This window comes from Glycine soja, chromosome 10 (assembly GCF_004193775.1).
Source record: "Glycine soja cultivar W05 chromosome 10, ASM419377v2, whole genome shotgun sequence".
Taxonomy (NCBI): domain Eukaryota; kingdom Viridiplantae; phylum Streptophyta; class Magnoliopsida; order Fabales; family Fabaceae; genus Glycine; species Glycine soja.
Window position 1 is genome coordinate 51,726,070 of NC_041011.1, and position 22,792 is coordinate 51,748,861.

Here is a 22,792-nt window from a genome sequence, read left to right on the forward strand (position 1 = left end):
AAGTAATTTTGTCCTGTTTCTTCTGTAGCCTGATTTAATAGGAAGCACCACGTAATGCAGCACAGCAAAATATAAGACTTAAAACCACAAATTCATTCAATATGCTGCTTCCAATAACTCGTACTACTTATCTGATAATACAAGAGCTGTAATTTAAGCAATAATAATCTATCTTCATCATCATGAAATCTAAATTTGTGGACTTGCATGCTTACAACGTGGGGAAGGTGGAGCATCATATTCACCATAGTCATAGTACCCAACTGGCTGCACACCATAGCCTCGTCCTCGTCTTCTACATCAAATCATATTACTGTCAACAAAATCCAGTCTTGAAACATTAAAAGAAAAACTCGTATCCGCTGTTGGTATCCACTCGTATCCGCTGTTGGTGCTACAGGTCCCTCCCTTTTCTTTTCCTTTTTCTGTTACTTACTTCACGTTTTACTGGCAGGCGTTTTTTCCCATCTTTTACTTTATTTTATTCTTGAGTTGACTTGCCACATGGTTGCAAAGACTTGTCAGACATATGATTAAGAGGAGAAATTAGATTTCAATACCAAAGATTTATTTGCATAAGGGAGGATAGGAACCAAAATGGCCAAAATGCCTATTCACTCTCATTGGATATGAGTTATATTATTAATAGCCTGATAAATGCACTCACTTTCATGGAAAATGAATGATATCTTATTAATAGATTTCATAATATTTTTTTAAAGAATAAAATAAATTATTTTAATTCATTTAATATAATTTGAATAAAAAAAATTTAATTCATTGTTTTTTTATACACGGTGAACTTTGTACCCACAAAAGCAATCTTGCTTTCTAAAAGGGACCAAGCAAGTGTGCCTAAAAGGAGGTGTTATTCTCACTCTCCTCTTTGTTATTTTCGCCCCCATGTGCTTTAGACTTTTTCCTTCCAAAATGTCCTTTCAACAGAAATACATTTCTGTTATACAAAATATGCATCGTAAATGTATTTTTGTTGTAGTATGGGTAAGAATAGCAACAAAATAGCATTTCAGGGGAGAGAATAGCAACCCCTTACCTAAAAAGGGCTCATAATAACATGTTGACTTCTAAAGCCCAACAAAGTATTGTTGTTTTTGTTTGGACGGCACTACAACTTCTCCCAAGATATATTCCATACTTTTATTCATTTTATTTTATTGAGTCAGTTTATTTAAATTTAAAATAATTAATTTCAAAATAAATGTTTTTTAAAAAATACTAATAAACAGATAGAATTTTCTTATAAAAAAAATTTTAAGACAACAATTTAGACAGATACACTAAAAAACAGAAAATAATTTATCAAAAAAATATTATTTTTAACAAATAAATTTAAACAAATTAGTCCATTAGTTAGTGAATCTCGCATGAGTTCTGCTAAATAAAAAGTAATATATAAATAAATATATATATATATATATTAGTTAGCATATCCCATATTAATTTTATCTAATTAATAAAAATCATCATCGTTATAGGTGCAAATCAAAGACATTGAACTGCATATTTCTTGCAAAATCTTCAGCGTCTTAATTCATAAGTGCAACGTTTAATTTTGTACATTTTAATTTAGACAAAATTACGAACAACACAAGGTGGGATTTGACTCCTCTAAAATGAGTGGATGCAATTTAGAGGATAAAGTAGAATAATAATCATTAATTAAAAATTAGTAAAAAAATAGGATTAAACATATAATTAGTGAAAATTAAAACATACCACCAAGTTTTATTTCTTATTCTTGTTAACTAATCATTCTAGCCCGTACATATTACATAACAAAAACACAGAAAAAATATTAAGAATATATTTTTTACACACTTATATAAACACATTCTTTTTTATTAGTTAAAATTTATTAAAAATAATAAAATTTTAATGATTTTATATCATATATATTTAATGATTTTTTTATTCTTTAATTTTTAATAAAATTTAACTAATTTACTAAAAAGATAATTAAAAATTAAGTTGTTACCATTCTCAGAAAACTTTAGTGTTACAATTCCATAACTCATGACAGTCCAAGACACAAGGCAAGAGAGCGCCTCTAGGCGTTACGGTCTCCCTTTTCCATTACCTCCATTTTGTGTTTAACCTTTTGAAGTTTCAATGACTTTAGTTCCTCAATTTGATCTTTCAAATTGTTGTGAGAAGATCCACCAACCTGAATTGCTTTTTTTGCAGTATCACTGAGCGCTTTGACTCTCCTCATTTCTACAGACTCTTCCCCTCCACCCATCAACAAAGCAATAGTTTTTCCTATGTCCTCCCTCTTCACTACCTCACTCCCAAATTCATTCAAGCTTTTCCATTCTTTTGCTCCAACTGAAACTCCAATTCTAAGCACATCTACCAGAAACTTCTCATTGAAAAACTGCTCTGCAAAAATAGGCCAAGTCACCATTGGCAAACCTGCGATGGCACTTTCAAACAGTGAGTCACCACAGCTCCAGTATAAGAAGTTGTGCTGCCCAACCCCATATTATGTACCCTTTGTTGCTTGCTTGTACCCTCTTCTCAAATTCCTCCACAAAACCCTTAGCTTCATTCACCTTAATCAGTTTTCCTAACCACCCAGATGAAATCAAAATCATGGCCTGAATCTTCAAGTGCGTGAGCTATTTCAACAAGCTGTGTGGAAGGGAACTTGTTCATGCTCCCAAAACTCACGTAGAGAACAGATTCCTCTTTCTTCGAATCAAGCCATCTAAGTAACCCTTCTTCTTCTTCTTCATTTGCATGTCCACTACCAGCCTTATGACCTTATCCGAATCATCTTGGTTCACCTATGCTCCAACTCTTGGTTCCCATGACCGTCTTGTAATATGCTCCTCGTAGGCACCCTCAAACTCATAAAAGCTTTTGAACAGTGATCCGTAGCTCTTTTTCTCTGATTCTTGCATCATCTTCTTTAAACGAGTGTATCCATTTGGTGCTCTAAGCCAATCCGGTAACCGAGAACCTGTGGGGCAACCCAGGAAGCACAGAACTCTCACTATCAGCGGCAGCATCAGCAAACCAAGGGTAGAACATGTCTGTGACTATGAAATCAGGTTGCATGTCGTAGAAGAGTTGTTGGAATTAGCATTTGAGAATGGACAAATCCTCCATGAGTTTGGTCCGCACGTGTTGAGGAGTGTCTGCGTTGATGGTCTCCAGTCCTTCTGGCAAACCAGGTAGTTGTGGAAACTCGACAAGGTGGGTTCAAATGGCACGGCCACCGCGAGTAGAATCGCGGTCGATGGAGGTTTGGAAAATGGCAGCGATTGCTGGTGTGGTCATTACAGTCACATCCACGCCATGCATTGCATGGCCAAGAGCCTGGCCATATCTACTACTGGAATTAGGTGACTTGTTGATATGAAGGGAACAAAAATAGCCTTCAGCATTTCAGCTTTTGTTTTTCTAGCGCAACGTGGATGGATTTTTAAATTGGAAAATGGTTTTCTAGGTAAACTAAACAAAATGAATTAACGTAGGCTTTTAATACACAGCAACCGCCCAGGAATTCCATCAAAGAGTTTATTTTCTATTTTGAATTTAAAATTAGCGAACAACATTCATCAGCCACATGCACTAGTTGGATGGACGTTGTAATAAAGTTGTGCAGAGATCCTGTCCATCTACGAAGTAAATGGAGATATACCATTTTATTAAGTCTGATTAGTGAAGAGCTGCAAATTAACATAATGGTTAAATATTAAAATTAGAGACAAATAAAATGAAATCAACAGGGTGTGCCAATAATCAACAGCTGCATTTTACACCTTCTTTATAAATTTCTTGAGATAATGAATGAAAAAAATAGTTTATTTATTTATTTTGGTGCCTTGAATCAAGGATGATTGAAAAGGTTGTTAGAGAGAGCTATCTGGAATGACACTGATTTTCTTGCTGTATGTCTCAAAACTTTATCTGTGACACTATTTCTTCTCTTAACCCACTCTTTCTTGTTTCTTGCTTAGGAGGGGTCTGAGTTGGCTCTTTTCTTGCAAAATGCACATCTTATGTTTTTAGGATTGGTTTCCACCCAAAGCGGGGAATCAATGATATACCTATAATGCCAATGGTTCTGAAGAGTGAAGCTGGCATGATCAGGAAATTTTGTGCTAGCCTTGCTTTGCTGTGTGATGTAATCAGTGTTATCTTTATGACATATAGCAACAGCTCTTTTTGCAAATTCACCCTTTGCTCAATATGGTTTTGCCAGTGAGAAGGTACATCTGTACATGGAAATTCTTATGCAGTCATTTTCCTTTCACATTTTGCATTGTTAAGGTGCCTTATCCACTTTTCAGATGCTTCGAACAACCATATTTGCACTGTTACTGATAAGGACTGCACAGGCATGCTTGCCTTTTGTTTTTTTATGATTCTTTTGTATGAGTTTTGTTGGAATATCAATATTAAATAAAAATAGGAAGGTTAAATATCATATAAGTGAAAGAAAGACTTATAAATCTCAACTTTAAGATTTTATATTAATGTGATGTTAAGTTTACTCATGTAATATGCTAAAGGATTATTAAAAATTTCCATACATATTTTACTTTTAAAAGTGTTCTTCCCTCCCTCCTAAAAAAAAATAGCATAATGCAGAGCCAGAAGCTCTTTCTGTCACTGATGTGCTTTTATTATAATGAAATATGAAATCAAATATAGATTTTGCGACATTCTTTCCTTCAGTGGTAATCCAGCTGTTAATTACCTGATACTCCAAGCTTAAGCTCGTCTCAAAGAAGCATCTTTGTTTCCAGGATGGTTTGAGCTTTAACTTGCTGATTTCTTTTTCTCTGTTATTTTTTAGCTCATCCTCTACCCATTGAGAAATTTTCACTATTATCATTCCATCTTAATCAAACCATTTTAGTCTTACAGCATATTGTTATCATAAGCCTTAGTTGTCTGTTGCTGATATATATGTTTTTGCATATGTTGTTTTTGTACTGGAAACAGGAGGGGGCTACGTTATGTTTTATAAACTACTTCTATCCAGACAATTAAAATTCTCTTATTGTGCAATTAATTTATGATTTCAAATTTGTTTACTTCTCTGACAGATCTAAATGCTTATATATGAGATCATGCTTACTGTGCTAACTATTTGGTTGTTAAGATAATAATAATAATGGGTATCCAAGTAGAAATATGCTTATTAGTACGAGGAGAGGTGGGCAAATGGGTTTGGGCATGTAAGCCACCTGCGAAACGCGCAACCCCCACGGTATATGGGTTATGTTTTTAAAGCCCGTTTAAATTGTGGACTTTTTAGTCCAATCTATTTAACCCGTGGATTAAGTGAGTTTTATCAATGGGCTTTGCAGGTCCTGCCGGTTTTTAATAATTTAATATAAAAATATAAAATACTAATAAATAAGGGATATAAATTTAGTAAAAATAAAATTAAAAAAATATAGAATTTAAGTATTTTATATATGATTCAATGATTAATGAATGAAGATATAATATTTTGATTTGGTATAGAATTATAGATTAAGTAAACATGATGTAAAAAATACTTTTTAAGTAGCTTAAGATATAAATAATATTATCATTTTGGAAAAATAAATTTTTTTATTAGATATTTCATAATTAGTTTTTAAAATGAATTAAATTTTATATTTTATATTTTAAAATTTAAAATTTAATTTTTTTATTTTTTTGAATTATTTTTGTCTAATGTGGGTTGGTCACTAAACTGTATGCTATGTGGGGTACGGTGGTACGGTGCGCAATTGTTAAAACTGAGTCCTTTTAAAATGTGTGAGCTTTGGCGAGATTGGTTTCACTGGTTGCAGACATTGTGATTTGTAAGCTTCGCATGTCCAGCTCTAAGTACAAGATAAATGTGTACGCAAAGTTTCGTGCCCAGCTCTAAACAATTATCTAAGCATGATTTCCGTGTTTTTTTTAGCAAAGAGGATTTTGGCAGCCATTGCGTCAATTATTTACAAATAATAATTTGTGATTAACAATATAAAAATGAGTGCATCAAAGGAATATGCGGGAATTTCTTCCAACATGCAAGCTAGCCTTTCTTCTTATTGCCACCTGCGCAGAAGATCATGCTGACATATATACTAATAATAAGTAATAACTGAGTCTGGAAATTAAAATGTTACTTTTCACTCATACTGTCATACACTCATACACCAAAGGAAATACTTGAAGTTTCATAAGTATCTTTATTCATATCTGATCTCCTAAGCCACCGTCTCCACCCAGTTAGGCGCTGAGCTTTTGAAGTTTGAGTGACTTGAGCTCCTCAATTAGATCTTTCAAACTGTTGTGAGAAGACCCACCAACCTGAATTGCTTTCTTTGCAGCATCACTTAGCGCTTTCACTCTCTTCCTCATTTCTTCAGACTCTTCTCCACCGCCCATCAACAAAGCAATTGCCTTTCCTATGTCCTCCCTCTTCACTATCTCATCCCCAAAGTCATTCCAATTGTTCCATTTTTTGGCTCCAATTGCCACTCCGATTTTCAGCACATCCACCAGCAACCTTTCATTGAAAAACTGCTCTGCAAAAAGTGGCCAAGTCACCAATGGCAAGCCTGCATCCACGCTTTCAATAACGGTGTTCATCCCACAATGAGTCACCACAGCTCCAATGGAAGGGTGCTCCAGTATGAGAAGTTGTGGTGCCCAACCGCATATTAGATACCCTTTGTTGCTTGCTTGCACCCTCTTCTCAAATTCATCCACAAAACCTTTAGTTTCACCTTCATCAGTTTTCCCAACCACCCAGATGAAATCATGACCAGAATCTTCAAGGGCATGAGCTATTTCCACAAGCTGGGTGGTAGGGAAGTTGTTCATGCTCCCAAAACACACATAGAGAACAGAGCCCTCTTTCTTAGAATCAAGCCATGCAAGCCAAGAACCATCTTTTCCTTCTTCTACTTGTTCTTCTTTAGCTTTGTTGTCACGTGATCCCCTTGAAGCCTTATCCGAAGCATCTTGATTCACCCACGACGAAATGGGTCCCAAGTTCCAACTCTTGGTCCCCATGATTTTCCTGTAATGGTCCTCGTAGGCTCCCTCAAACGCATAAAAGCTTTTAAACACTGATCCATAGCTCCTCTTCTCCGACTCTTTAATCGTCTTCATTAAATAAGTCAAGTTGTCCGGCGCTTTGAACCGATCGGGTATCTGCGAACGTGTCATCTCAAACTCGTGGGGCAACCCAGGAATCAAAAAGCTCTCATCATCAGAACCTACCTTGGTGTGAGGTTCAAACCGTTCGAGAGAGTCCATAGCACAATGAGCAAAGTAAGTTCCGCCGACATAAATGAGCCTCGGAATTCCCAATTCATCTGCGGCATCGACGGACCAAGGGTAGAACATGTCGGAGACTATGAAGTCGGGTTTGATATCGCGGAAGAGTTGACGGAATGGACCTTCGAGAATGGAGAGCGCGTGGCCGATTTTGGTGACCATGTCTGCGGGAGTGGAAGCGTTGAAGGACTCCAATCCTTGTGGCAAGCCAGGGACTTGAGGGAACTTGACAACATGGGTTCGAATGGAGCGACCGCGGATACAATCACGGTCGATGGAGCTTTGGAAAACGGCGGCGTTTGCTGGTGTGGTGATTATGGTCACATCCACACCTTCCATGGCGAAGATCCTCGCTATGTCTACGACGGGCACCAGATGACTCGGTGATATAAAGGGCAGAAAAATACCCTTTAGCACCATTTCATCAGAGGATGACTCCATCAATGATAATCTAGGATCCATGGAGATAATTATTCTTTGCCGATCAAACTTTACTCGTATTTTATTAGGCACGTATGACACACCTATGAATAGTTTATTAACATGCGAGACTAGCACGTGTGACACACCTATGAATAATTTATTAACATGCGGACAACCATAGATTTTGTTTTCAACGGTACGTCATATCTACATTAGTTAAATTAGTCATTTTCTTTCGTATAGTTTCATGATTGTTATTTTAGGAAATTAATGTTCCTTTATTGATTAATATTCATTTAATTTTAATTTTAAAGAAAAAAAATTCTTTCATAGAGAATATCTGTTTTTTTTTTATGAAACTACAAGTATCTCTACAGCAGATAATAATATTTGAGTCTGGATAAAACAATTAAAAAATGATTATTTTCATGAAAAATGATCATTTTTTATGAAATATAAAAAATTATTTAAATTCAGCATATAAAAATATAAATGATTGAAATAAAAGGATTGTTTTTTTTTTTCACGATACCGGCCTCGGTGGGGTCACATATAAGGCAAAGGTAGTAAGACAAAGGATCCATGGCCGTTTAAGCTCCACCACTTTATTATACTTGAAAATTAAGCATTGTTTAAGCATACAAGATACTAATTAAGAAAATTGGTGTAGTTGTTGACTTGTTGTTGGTTCCTGGTAAGTAGCATTCGTCTATGCCGCCTACTCGTTATCGTGTTTTTTTTAATAATGATATATATCCAGGTTTAGATAATAAACACTTAGTTTAATAACCACCTTAAATAATTTTATATTATTAACTAAGTTATATTAAGCAAATTTTACTAAAGTTGAAAATTCAACTCATAACTGATAATTAAAAAATTAACTTTCTTAAATTATAAATATTTGATCAAATTAAATATTGAAGTAACTGAAAAGTGTAAAATGACATAAATATAATAAAATTATGATTTATTTATAAAATATAACAAGAAAAATTAATAAATATATTAAAGATAAAAGTGAGAAAATATAAAAAGTTAGAAGTTAACATTTTTAAAAATAAAAAACTACTAAACAATATTTGTTTGCAAATAAGTGAAATAAATTTATCAACTAAGAAAAAATTTAAAACTAATTAAAATATTTTTCTGAACATAACCTTAATTAAAATTATTATTAATCATGACTTTTAAATAGACATGGCAATTGGGGTCAAGGATAGGTTTAGCCTCCCCGTCCCCGCCTGCAATCTTGGTGGGGACCTAAAAATTAGACTTATTTTTGTCCCCGCTTGGAGATCAAGTTTTCGCGTCCTCACCTCGTTTTCGATCCTAGTCTATCTTATTTTTTTACTCATAAAAAATGGAGAAACCAAAATATATTTTTTTTTTGTAATTTGACTAAATTTATTACAGCATGCTAAATTGAAATTTCAAGTAAAAATTATTTGATTTCATTTATTTTTTAATAGTTTAAAAAAAATAATGATCATGACATCTTATTTACCAAGGTTAAAATTTCAACTATTTAGCAACAAATTAAGTAAAAATTGTTTGTTTTCATTTATTTTTTTAGCTCAACATGAAATTAAGTAAAATTTGTACACAATTATAAGAAAAACAACAATTTCATGCATAAAACAAGCATTAATTCATTAAAATTATATAATTATAATAATAATTTAAAATACTTATTATATCAAAATAGCAATGGGACAAGGGCGGGAATGAGTACTAACATATCCTATCTCATCTCCGAACCCGACTTTCTTAATTAAGGAAAACCTGAACCTAGTCAACTTGATTTTTCACATCAAAGTTAAAGTGAATCCGGGTCGGTCTCCACAAAAAGGGATACACTTGTCATGTTTACTTTTAAAGTAATTATTATAAGAAAAAAAAACTTATTTTATACATTAATTTGTAATTAAATAAGAATATAAAGTGTATAGTCTTTTTACTCATATTCACTCAATATTTTTTTATTTTTTATTTTTTATTTCTTCTTTTTGTTATACTATTATGTACGATATCTACATTTTTTAAATAATTATTTTCTTTCTCTATATGTCAATTAACATTGAGATATCCATTAATATTTTTTTTCATGTTCGTTTCCTATTTCCCTGTTGTCTATCCTCCACATTGTAGTCTGTAGAGTAAGCATTATTTAATTTTTAATGTCTTTTAGAGGGTTACTTTAAAAGTAAATACGAAATCATAATATTAATGATATATACACTGATAGTATAAAGATCTATTTCATTGTGTTATCTACTTACAAATTATGATGCGTTGTGAGATTTTGACGCTACTGGTGAAGTATGTCAGCGCACCTCAGGAGGCCATTTTCCTACAAACTTCTCTCCTCAGTTATCGACTTGTAGTAGTGACTTCATGATAATTTAACTCATGGTCTTTCAAAAGACTTGAATATTTTGTTTGTTGTTACTAATAATTATGGTCTTTCAAAAGGGGATTATTTTTTGGATGTTAACACGGGAAATTTGGAGGAGTGTTGGGAAAACTATTTTAAATTTGAACACCCATCAGTTTGCCTCAGTTGTGACCTCTTTGATGTTGCCTAGAGTACAACCTTAAGGGAATGATTTAGTTTCACATCACATTGACTATTTTTCTCTAAACATGATTTATACTTTATTTGATATCTATTATGAGAATTCAAACTCGAATCACTTAGTTGATGGATATAGGCCACTGACATTTATTCAAGAGTGTTGATAAGTAAACTACAAATTATTGGTTTCTATTTTTCTTTACTTAAATTGTTTATTTTGTTCCTTGCTTATCTCCGGTAAGACTAAAAAGATTGTGTTTAACAAGTTATTTTAGTTAATTTATATTTTTTATTAGATAAAAAATTTATTTAACTGTTTAGTAAACAAGTATTTCTAAAATATGTTTGATAAGTAATTTCAATTAGTTTTTAACTTGTTTTACTAGTCAAAAAACATGTTTGACTCTTTGGCAAATAAACATTTTAAAGTAATTTTTAATGTTTTTTGAAATGTTATTTGAAACAATATTTTTTTAAACACTAATTTCTAATTTTTTATATGAGAAAAAAGATATACATCGACGATGTAAAAAGTTTTATACAATTATTTAACCACAATTCATTGTGTATGATAAATTTGTTGACTTTTAAAATAATAATATTAAAGTCATTTAAATAGTAATTTATGATTGAATAACAACATAAATGTCAATGCATATGCATTAAACTTTTTTATATTTTATTCCGTTTTATCTTAAAAATATTTATTCAAATTCCTTATTATTTTTGTAATATATCATTTTATATTTTTTTAACTATTTCAAGTGTTAGTTTTACTAGATATTTATAACTTAATAAATTAATTTAAATTTTGTAGGTAATTGGGAACTATCTTTCCAATTTTCAAGTAATTTTGCATAGCCAAAAAGAGCATAACTATTGGGTGTTGCTAGGTGCACCTAGTAGTATTGTTGGTGCACCCAACATTTTTTAATGCCTAAAATGCCCCCGACTTGTTGTTCCTTTTTAAGTTGTTTTTTTTTGTTGAGTGGTGATCCATAAGCAGATTTTTCATATACGGATCAACTTGATCCGTATGAATTATACGGATGAAGTTGATCCGTAAGTATAAAGTTCATTTGTATAAAACATATAGATCAAGTTAATCCATATGATTTATATGAATAAAGTTCATCCTTATTGATTTTTTATTTTTTTTAATTCCTTAAAGTTTTATTTATTTATTAATTATTAATATGTTAAATTACTCATTTGTGCATTAAAAAAATTTACTATTACAAAATTTAATATATATTAAATTTTATAATAGTAAATTTTTTATATTTATAAAAAAATATACAGATTAAATAATTTGTATGATTTATATCAAAATTAATTGTTAGAAAATTTATTATTTAAATTTATATACGTATTAAATATACATTAAAAAATTTAATATTATGTATAATAATATTATTTATTTTATAATATAATTAACGGTTGGTCAGAAAAGCTAAAAAGGCACGGAGAGAAGAAAGAAGGAAAAACAAAGGTGGGGAATATCCTGAATATTTTATTTTTACTTTTTGCCAATAAACACTTTTATATCCCTTAAATCACGTTTTTTTCCCCTAAGTAGAGATTCTTGCTGCTTTGGTTATTCATTTATTCACATTTCAGAGTCCACATCGCGGTTGATAGCATAGCATCGTTCACTAATGGAAGCCTTATCTGTTGTACCTGGCGCGCCCCTATTATAAATGGAGCTTTCTGCATTTTCCAGCTTCAAAGCAGTTTCTGATGCTTCCTTGTTCCCATTTTCTTCGAATCAACTTTGGTGCCGATGCTCTCTTCCTCTTCGTCGCCGCGATTATGGTCTCTGTTGGAGTCCCAAGTCAAAACCGTGTTTTCGGATCAGAATGTGCTCGGAGAAAGCTTCGTCGTCGAACGGTTACGGCGGAATCGACTGCGGAGAAACAACGAACTCTGATTTCGTCGAAGTCATTGTCATTGGCTCTAGGAAGGACGCTGTTTTTGATTTCTGCTTGAACTCGCCGTTTCAATTACCGTCGCCGCGGTTTTGGTAATTGTCTAGTTTCTTTCCATCGTTTTCGCGTTTTATTTTTTAATTTCTGAATTTTAAATTTGAAACTGTTTTGTTAGAACAGCGTAAGGTAGGGTCGAATTAGCAATAAACCTTATCTACATCGAGAGGATTGTTCGAGAAATCGAAAAATTATGAAGAATTAATTGCGTCTGGTACACATTATTTGTACATAGTTAGGTTTCTATAATGGTAAAGAATTATAAATCAGTGTGTTGTTGTTACTGTCGGATCATATAATTACGATGATTTTTTTCTAGCAGGCAGCGTGGGACGAAAAGTTGTCTCATATAGTTTGTTATAATGTTATTGTTCTATCACTGCTTTTACTGATTTTGGGAGTGAAAACTTTACTTCATATGGTTGAAATTCCATAGTATAAGTGTGTGTTTGGTTAGCACTTGGCAGTTTAAACCAAGCAAACGGACTGTCAAACTGAATGATACAAAATCTTGCTTCTTACTTTAAATGCTTTGGAGGATACCTTTTCCACCTTTGTTGTACTTTCTTTCTTTTTTTTCCTCCTCTTTAATAATGTTTCTGTTAAATAAATAATTTACCAAAAAAAAATAGTAAGCCTGGACAAGTGCAGTTTATGGTTTTGTTGTGCCAGATAATAAATACTAAATACAACATCTTTCACTGTATATAATAAATGACTTTTGGTTTTAGTTTATTAAATTATTTCTTCCATTCCAGATAAAATGATTTAAATGCTTCCAGAATTGATTTTTATTTTTATTTTTCGTTTTTGCATTTTGAATTTGTTTTGAGATGACAATCTTCTGCAGGAATATCCTCATGAAAGAATCAGAAGAGGTGCAATTACAGCAAAGATCAGTTGAAGAAGGTTTTGATTTGATTTAATATTATTGTGATTATTTTTTATCCTATAATTATACTTTGTCTAGTTTTATATAGAAACATGTACTGGCGTATTTTTGTGATATCTAATTTGATAGAAAAATGTTAAATTGCAATTACGTTCTTCTTGATTAATTCTTTAGAGTAAATTATGTGACACTCCTTGAGATTTTTTCATATTGCACATGATACCTCTGGTTTTTTAACATTTACAACAACCTCCCTTTTAAGGGTACATGATGTAATTTTTTTCAGACCATTAAGGGGGTTAGTGTAGGAATAGAAAAAGGAAGGGTATCGTGTGCAATCTGAAAGAACATTAGGGGGTTTCAGCGTAATTTACTCAATTCTTTATTATAATATGTAATTCACTACAAAAGTGAAGCTTAATTTTTAATGAAAAGAAAATAGACTAATAGAGAGAAAAATGGGGTAAGTGCCTTTTTTCGTGCATGAATTTCAATTCAAATATTCATGCATTTCCCTTGTTGTTCTTTGTATTTAGAAGGTACTAATATTTTGGGCCATCTTTTGCAGAATCTCACCCAAGACTTGTCAAAGCTCCATTATTTTTGAAGTCATGTTCAAAGACTATTGTCCTTGTTTGTACATTCCTTACCTTCAAACTCTTGTAGTAAAACCTTTGTTTCAATGGTGGTAATTTTCATCCATGGGTTTCCAAGTGGTCTGGTTTGCTTTATCTGTTTCAGCTGAAGATTTTGTGGAGCATGCATAAGTTAACTGAGATACTTAAATTCATTATTCATTTATTTATCACCATAGAATTAATATATTTATTTGATCAAATGAAATTCTGTCATTATGTGTTGTTTTAGATATTAGCTGACTTGCATGACGTAACGTTATATTCCTTGCATGGTTAAATATTTTATGCAAATTGCAAAATCAAATCAGAAGATACATAATCCCAGCTAGAATTTGTTAAAGTAGTCTGATGGTGTGTGGTCTTTGTCTCCCCTCCCTCCTCTTTTTTAGGTGGCCAGTGCAGGATATGGCTTGTACCACACTGTTGCAGCAGATATTTTTGAAACTGTAAGGTCGAGGAATGGATTAACAGTTGCTATAGTTTTGAAGCCATTTAGATTTGAAGGGCTTAAACGGCAAGATGAGGTATCTTTGATGCTTTGAATTAATACTTGGTTACTGTGATGCAAGAGATCACAACTACAAAACATTCTTTCATGTAGTTTTTTAAATTTTAAATATTTCTACCTGCAATATGATGAATATTTCTGTGGGCTTAGGGAGTCTTGTTTATTTTTTCACTTTATGGTTGCCTGAGATTCCTTGACTAATGTTAATGTTTTGCAGTTAATTTATTTTTAGATCATTTAGTCTGTTTGATACATTTATTTGTGCCATAAATACTCAGGTGAAAGCCTTGATGCAGAAACTTAAGGAGAACACAAATTTACTTATTGGTGAGCTATATTTCTTATGCCTGTTAAAATTTGATTCTTACAAACTTCTTATCTTCCTCAGAAACTCCTTTAGTTCTTTCCTTCTCCCTATTTAGTCCATGTGCCACCTGTAACTAAGCAACCTTTTCCCAACTAACTCCTAGCCGTTCTGTGTTACTATTGTTACTTCGAAAAATGGAAATAGAATTACTTATGTCCTCTTTTATGCTGTCTATAACATACACTCTTTTTAACTAATTGAGAGTTGTTTCTCCTCTTTTGGAAAGTAATCAAGTATGATTTACTTTTAATTCAATCACCAAAATGCCTACAAAAAATGTAAAATTTTGCACTTCTGTTGATTTATGATACAGAAATTGATATTGATGCACTGCTCGAGAAAGACTTATTGACTCTAGATGAGGCCATGAAGACCGCTAATGATGCAGTTTTGCTAGCTATTAAGGCTGTCTCTGTTCTAAAATCTGTAAGTTTAATTTTCTTGTATACTTCTGGCTATTAGTTTGTATAAAACTATTCTATGCTTACTGATTGAAAGTTTTGCAGGAGATGCACAAAAAATTTATAGATAGATTGAATGATGGCATGAAAGAGGCCAGCTCTTCAGAAATTAATAAAGTAGGTTTCTATGATTTTAACCCTGATAGTTTCAGAACTTTTTTCCCTCAAAAATTACTTTTTAGCCTTGTTTATATTGTTCTTTAGACAAGATCAAACTTGTATATCAATGTGCCCTTTTTTAATTATTCCAATTTTCATGTTTCCATTTCCTTTCACCCCATTCATGTGTAAAACTGATGTTATTGTGTACAGATATTGGAATCCTATAAAGAAGCAGGGATTGGATTTGGAGCTGCATATAACATCAAAGCTTCAATTTTGCAGTCTATATTTGATAGTCCTTTCCTGGGTGTTCGTTTGAAGGTATCACTCATTTTCCATATTCATGCAAGATAGGTGTTTTTTCTATGTTGACATCACATTTTTCAAAATACATTGATTTTGTTATTAAATGCTAAATCCTTTTTCAGAATATGATTGACCCTACTGCAATTTGTTCAGTGTAGTAGTGCCTTTTTTATTACATTATTTATTTTAAACATTTAGCTATCACTCTTCTGGTTGAGTTCTGGTTCCTTTTCCTCTACTGTATAAACTTATTATAATCATTATTTTGTTCAGGATCCAAATAGCCTAGTTATATGCACCCTTGCGTGTTCAGAACCCATCAATGATAGTGATATAGCAATCTTTCTGCATACTTTCCGTCAAACAACAAAATACACGAGGGATATTATAATATCAACAATACATGACCATGCTGTTGAGCCCAACCTATTCATAACAACAGTCCTTACACTTGGGTAAGTTTTATTTTGTGTGTTTTTTGGGGGATAAAGAAGATATTTATCAAGACAAAAAGGAAGGCTTGGGCAAATATCTTACTTGAAGATATTAATGCTTGTTGGCAAACTTCTTTTTTTGGTGTTAGGACTTAAAAAAGATAAGTGTTTTTTACATCTACACATTGAAGTTCCTTTGATTTCAATGGAAATAACCTTATTGTTAATGTTGTTACTGAGTTGAGAATACTTGAGATTGAGCATGATTTGTCTACTTGTGACTCTTGAAAATTTAACCAGTTGATTTTATCTATTTGTTCTTTGCATCAGTAAGAGTTTAAATGATGTTTTGCTTGCTTAATGCTAGTTTTGATATGATGAACTGACATTAATGGGGCACATTACTTTTTTAGATTTATGCATATCTTGTTGTTAAGCAGAAGCTTCAAGTTTCTTTCTCTTGTTGTGTATGGACTGTAATGAGGTTCAGACACAAGCATTATTTTGGTTGTGTATCATGTCAATTGCGGAGAGCAGTGGGATATTATCTGTTTTGTAATATTTCTTATCTAAATGAAACTTCATGTCAAAAAGAGATGAGAAAAATCGTGGGTTTCATTTCAAGTTGAAATTTGACTTACAATTTGAATTGAAAATTGTAGTGAGTTTTCCAGCAAATTAATGACTGATAATATATACTATGATCTTATCATTGGTGTAACATATGAGTGTTGTGTAGTGTATGTGTAGCTAGGACTAACAAAGGAATTTCAAATGGCTGTTCAGTGGTTGTGCACTGTTCTTGTAAGAATAAAGAGGAAGGTCTTGTTTTTTAGATGTGTTAGAACAGGATAAAACATATATGGGTTCTATTATGTGTTCGGTAAATTTTAAAAATACAACATAACAAAACCCAGGGTTAAAAAATGGTACTTAGTTCCACTAAAAAGGGCAGAACTAAGGAGAACAGAACATAATGTTCCTTTTCCATTTTGGCCATGTTTCAAATGACAAATGATACTAAGATAAGTTCTTTAAACAATTTGTTGTTGACCATCCTTTGGACATAAAACAACAGCTTCATTTGATGAATGGCCAAGAATTGGAATGAGGATGATTACTCGTGTAAGAGTGTATAAGTAGCGTATATGAGTAACTAACTGAGTTACTCATATACACTACTTATACACTCTTACAACTTAGCTAATTTGGTACCTAAAAGAAACAAAGAAAGGAAAAGAAAACAAACTTCCGAGGGCACCTGCAGTTTCTCAGTATTTTACATATCCTAAACATTTTTTTTCAAACTATGATGTGCATTGATTTTCTGATATTAAAGTCATGTATTGACATAAAAGACTTACTAGCTAGCTCAATTTTAAAGTGATAGTCCTGAATTACTAATAGTTTCCTTATTCCCTAGACTGTTTCTGATTGGTTTCTCTTGTCATATAATTAGCTGTTTAAATGTGCAACGGTCTTCCCAGAATGGTGGTATACTGTCCAGACTTGCCCTGCATTTTCCTCTTATTTTTAGCTTTTGGGGAAGACATAATCAGCAACAAGTTGGCACTGGTAAACAGACTGAAGTATTTCCTCATGAAGTGATGAGTTCTGATGACATTGATGAGAGGACAAATAGGATTACTTCTGACAACATAGATAACAATCTTGACAAATACTATGAAGAGCCAGCATTGAGAAACAACAGCTCAAAGTTGCCTACTTCAAGGTTTTCACTCTCTTCCTTGCTCACTTGTTCTTTTCTTTTTATTTTTTTAAGCAAAATTCGTCCTGCTATTTCACTTGTTTTCATTTTTGCTTCTGAACTATAATAGGGATTCTGGAAAAAATGGAGAAGATTTATCTGACACCACGTCCAACTATAACATCCTTTATGACTCTATTACCGAAGGAGGTAATTTTGAGACATGGAAAATTCAATTACTTTGTGCCAGGTGCACTTAACAGTTGTTGAGTAATTTCTTCCCCTGTTGTCTTGTCCAATTTGAAATCAAGTTGCATTAGGTGACTCTGCTTTTCAAAGGGAACAACTTGAGAACTGGAATCTAGGTCCTGGATTTGAGGTGGCAAAGGAGTGGGCCCAAGAAAAAGCAGCTGATGCTACACCCGCTGTTGATAATCTAAGCATCTTCCACCTTCCTGTTGGTGTGAGGCATTCAGAAGATTTGAAAGACTGTTTGGAAATCTCATTTCTGACAAAACAGCTTGAGCCAGATACTGATAACGATGTGAAAACACAAACATTAAATGGAGGTATGTCTCCTTGGAGTGCAGCAACTGATGCAAGTTTGGAAGCAGTGATGGAATTTGCATCTTCACTTTTGAAAGGAAAGAATGCTAATAAATCAAAGAAAGACGGAGTTCTATCTGTTCGTGCTGCGTCTATGTTGGTAATAATGTCATTGAAATTTGTTGATGTTCATGCATATACTACTGAAAGAGAATCTGAGGAATATTCTGTTACTAGTAATATTCGAGGGACTTGTCTTAAGTTGTGTCAATTATGTGACAATTTAACAAGAGATGGTTCTCCAAAAATAGATGTGCATCATGTTGTCATTTTCTACTCTAGTTGCTCTGTATGTACTTTTCTGGAGGGCTGTTTTTTCAACTATCTTTAGATTTATTTTTAATCTCTGGTTTGATTGGTTTCTCACTTGAGTTCTTTCCTAGTTTCCTTTTAGTAAAGTTCTTCATTTCTAAAATAATAGAATAGAAAGAGGGACCAGAAAAATTGTAGCCCCAACACTAGCTCAAATAAGCTTGTTCAATATTTGAAATTGGGCTCAAGTATGAAAATACACATTTGAAAGTCTTACTTAAATATGCCTCTTGCTAGTTATATAAATTTGGCTTTAGTAATTAGTACAAAGGTGAAATGGATATTATCCAATGTGTTGGTTGTAGTTTCTTCAGTTCATGCTCCTATAGATTGTGGGCCATAGAACTGAATTTCCTATTTTGTATATGACAATGTAGCTTTTCAAAGAAATAACTCCCAGGACTGTAATACCTCTGGTGTTTATCTAGCGCAAGGAAATTTCAAATTTTTTGAGGTCAAAGTATTCTTTAATGAATGACTAACATTTACTTTGTTTCAGTGAGATTTGTGAAATTTTATTTGTCAATAGGTATAAACTTATATAACTATCATTGCTTCATTATTTATAAATTTATATTTTCACGTGGTACTTTAATTATTGGGTTAATGGTGTTTTAGTCTTGTTCCTGACTTTTATAACAAATAGTTTTTGTCCCTGGATTTTTTAAAATACTCACACTCTAGTCCCTAAGCTAGCAAAGTTTGGGTATTTAAAAAAATATAGGGACTAAAACCAATGTTTAAAAAGTCAAGGATAAAAACTATAATTTGAAAAATTTTCTCAGACTAAAACACTATTAACCCTTAATAGTTTATTGCAATCTCATGTCATAAGGATTTTAGGTTTAACTTAATACTTATTTGTGCAGGAGGCAGAACGTGATTTGTCAAAAAAGTGGAGTCCGGTCGTGGAAATGCAATATAGGGGAGGAAGATACAAGGGACGATGCCAAGGAGGTCTACCTGAAGGGAAGGTAAATTCTTAAAAATCTATAATAACAAGAAGGCCAGGCTCAGGAAGTCTGTTTTTTCTCTTTTTGCCTACAGAGCTACACGTCGATAACAACTATGTTAAATGAAATTTTAAAACCAGGGGCGTCTTGTTCTCAGAGATGGCAGTATATATGACGGTTTATGGCGCTATGGTAAGAGATCAGGTCCAGGTTCATTCTACTTCAAAAATGGGGATATGTTTCAAGGATCATGGAGGGACGATGTCATACACGGCAAGGTTTGTATCCTTTTTCAAGTTTATTTTTTTATGATTGTCAAAGCTAAAGATAAGACAAAAAGTAATTGTTTTGGAATTTTTTATAATCGATATGGCATATTTATACATAAATTACATGGTATGTGATTCTTCTATCAACTGTTGCCAAAACGTCTTGTGTATGTGCCGGTGTAGTTTGTTTATATAGGTTGGGTTAGGATCTCTTAATGCTGGTGTAAATTTTAGCCATAGTTATACATCCTTTACAGAAAGAAATTGATTTTGGTTTGTGTATCTATCCAATTATTAGTAATGGTGCATTGATCTTGTACACCAATTTTTGAAATTGGATGATAATTGCGGCTTGTTGATTAAACAATCGTATGGTTGATATAAATTTTGAAAGTACAGTATCGTGCATGATATAATGGATTACACAATAATCTTTGACAGAGTATTAGACAAAATTCTATCAGTGAATTGGATGGTAATTGCGTCATATTGATTATGCAGGGTTGGTTTTACTTTCGCACTGGTGATCGGTGGTTTGCAAACTTTTGGAAGGGAAAGGCTAATGGTGAGGGGCGGTTCTACACAAAGTCCGGTGATGCCTTCTTTGGCAATTTCAAAGATGGATGGCGACATGGCCAGTTTCTTTGTATTAATGCGAATGGGACAAGGTTGGTAGTCCTGTTAGTCTCTCTCTCTCAATTATAAAAAAGCTTGGGCAGTCCTACCAATTATATTGTTAACATATGCTTTTTAATTTCATCGGCATGCTGATTATGTTTCCTCCTCAAACAACATATATATGCCCACTATTTAGGTTTGCTTTCTGTCAGATATGATGTTTTGATTAATAGATTACAGTGGAAAGAGAAATGTTGAATGGACCTCAGCTTCAACGTGATAACTAAGGGTGTTAATAAAAAGATATTAATCAATTAGGCCTCTTTTGTCATATATACCACATGTTTTGTTCATCTTACAATTGTTTTCATATATTGAGTTAAATGTTTCTCTTTTTAGTATTTTTATTGATTAACAACAAAGTCTTATCCCACTAGGTGAAGTTAGCTACATAGATCACACGATGTCATTCGGTTAAAAACCAAAGTTTCATAATATTTTTATTGATAAAAATATATATTTTGTATAATTGAGGTCTTCATTTGGAACTGGATATTCGGTGATAAGAAGTCAATAAGAAAGTAAACTCAATGTTGTGCATTGAATGAATGCATTAGGCAAAAGATAGGATAGATTATAGAAAAAAATTGTAGAAAAATGAAAAGATTAAGCATGAATGCATAGTAACCTTAATACTATAGAAACTAACGAGAGTAAATAATTAATGAGAGGTCAATAAGTAGTCTATAGACGCATGATTTGTGACAAAATTCTATAGTCATTTATTCCATGTATCCGATCCCACTTAGTAGGAAAATGCTTGGTTGCTGTGTGGATCATTATTTAGTAACAATAGAAGTTGAATTCTATAATTGGTTAATTATAAATTTATAATAAGTTCTACTTTTTAGAGGCAAAAGTCTTGCAATGCAATATCACAAACTTGGGTTAGACTTTCTTTAATTGCATATTTGAAATGTCAATCTTATATCTTCCACCTTTTTTTATAAAAGGGCATACTTGATGTGCGTGAAAAGAATTTTTCACATACCATGCCAGTATCATTGCTTGTCACCAAATTGACTTGTGTGTGCAACAGGTACACTGAAATTTGGGAAAATGGTGTTCTTGTAGATGGCAAGTATTTAGACAGATGACCATGGTGGACAAATGCGGTCGGTGCCCAAAATTTTGTAATTACTGTGAATTTTAGTCTTTTCTCGATTTTTATTTGTGTTTTATGTTGTATAATAGCTGTTTTTGCCGGCAAGCTATGTTTTGTAGTCTGTTATTTTGCCACGAAGCTAATCTACGCTTTAGCTTATTTTTCCTACCTATTCTTATAGAACTTGCCACAATCCATGTCAGATTTTTGAAGAACTACGAATCTCATTATAACTATGTATGAAGCAAATTCAATCAGTTTTAACATATGAAACATGATATCTTGAAGCTTTAGTATGCCATATAGATTACCTGGTCCGCTTGTATCCATATCCCGTTAAACCAAATCTGTACGAGTTTGGGAAATTGATCAAACTAGGTCACTTTTACAAACTAATAAATTTTAAAATTTGAAATGATGTTTTGAAGACTATTTTAACGACTGATCAGGTCAACTTGTCAGTTAAACTGACGAGTTTCATGCCATATAAGCAGTTAAAGGGAACTGGCTAGTCAAACTGGCCATGGTGCTCAAGTGCCACAAAAGTTGGTGTGTATTGATCAATTCACATTTTTTTTTTTGTAGACAAAGCCATGTTCACGAAAGAAAAATTAAAATAAGATTATGAAGGAGATTCAAGTTTAATTAGTTTGTTTAATTATCGTTTTAACTTCAGTGATGTTATATCCTACATACAAGCAAACAAAATACAGTAAAAAATAAGGGTAGTCCATGAAATTAAAAATAACGAGAATTTTACTGGAAGAAAAATTTCACTCCTGCAACTATAACCAGAAGAAAAAAAAGAGATACAAGATAAAATAATTAGTAATGAAGAGCTAAAGAAAGAAAACAAGTTAGAAAGGTGTACATAACTCTGAATCTACCTGAAGTGGACACGATTAGAGACAATGCCAAGCCATATTTGAAAATAAGCCTAAATTCAACTATATTTAGGAGAAGTTTTATTTGTACAATAAAATTATTATTTTTTTACAGAGAAAAATATTAACAACACATTCTTTCTCACACCACATTCTTTTGCCACACCCTTTATAGTTGAATTTAATTAAAAAAAATGTAAAATTAGGATAGCAAAATATAAAATAAAACAAATAGTAAGCAAAAGAACTAAAGAAAGAAAATATGTTTAAAAAGTGTGCAT

At 32.5% G+C, this 22,792-nt stretch overlaps 2 protein-coding genes and 1 pseudogene across 2 annotated transcripts; 1 reads left to right on the forward strand and 2 right to left on the reverse strand.

Annotated features, from left to right (window-relative positions):
- Positions 1–2,068: 2,068 nt before the first annotated feature.
- Positions 2,069–3,636, reverse strand: LOC114371867 (annotated as a pseudogene).
- A 2,395-nt stretch (positions 3,637–6,031) lies between these two features.
- LOC114372669 (soyasapogenol B glucuronide galactosyltransferase-like) lies at positions 6,032–7,810 on the reverse strand. The gene has a single exon (XM_028330352.1). It carries the CDS (start codon positions 7,762–7,764, stop codon positions 6,247–6,249), a length of 1,518 nt encoding a protein of 505 aa, XP_028186153.1. The 5' UTR covers positions 7,765–7,810; the 3' UTR covers positions 6,032–6,246.
- Positions 7,811–11,883: 4,073 nt separating this feature from the next.
- On the forward strand, positions 11,884–21,928 carry LOC114371951 (protein ACCUMULATION AND REPLICATION OF CHLOROPLASTS 3). The gene is made up of 16 exons (XM_028329291.1): positions 11,884–12,326; positions 13,139–13,197; positions 13,749–13,813; positions 14,208–14,342; positions 14,605–14,653; positions 15,007–15,119; positions 15,200–15,271; positions 15,467–15,577; positions 15,836–16,017; positions 17,456–17,728; positions 17,835–17,914; positions 18,016–18,410; positions 19,492–19,596; positions 19,716–19,853; positions 20,346–20,512; positions 21,562–21,928. Exons 1-16 carry the CDS (start codon positions 12,004–12,006, stop codon positions 21,617–21,619), a joined length of 2,325 nt encoding a protein of 774 aa, XP_028185092.1. The 5' UTR covers positions 11,884–12,003; the 3' UTR covers positions 21,620–21,928.
- Positions 21,929–22,792: the final 864 nt, after the last annotated feature.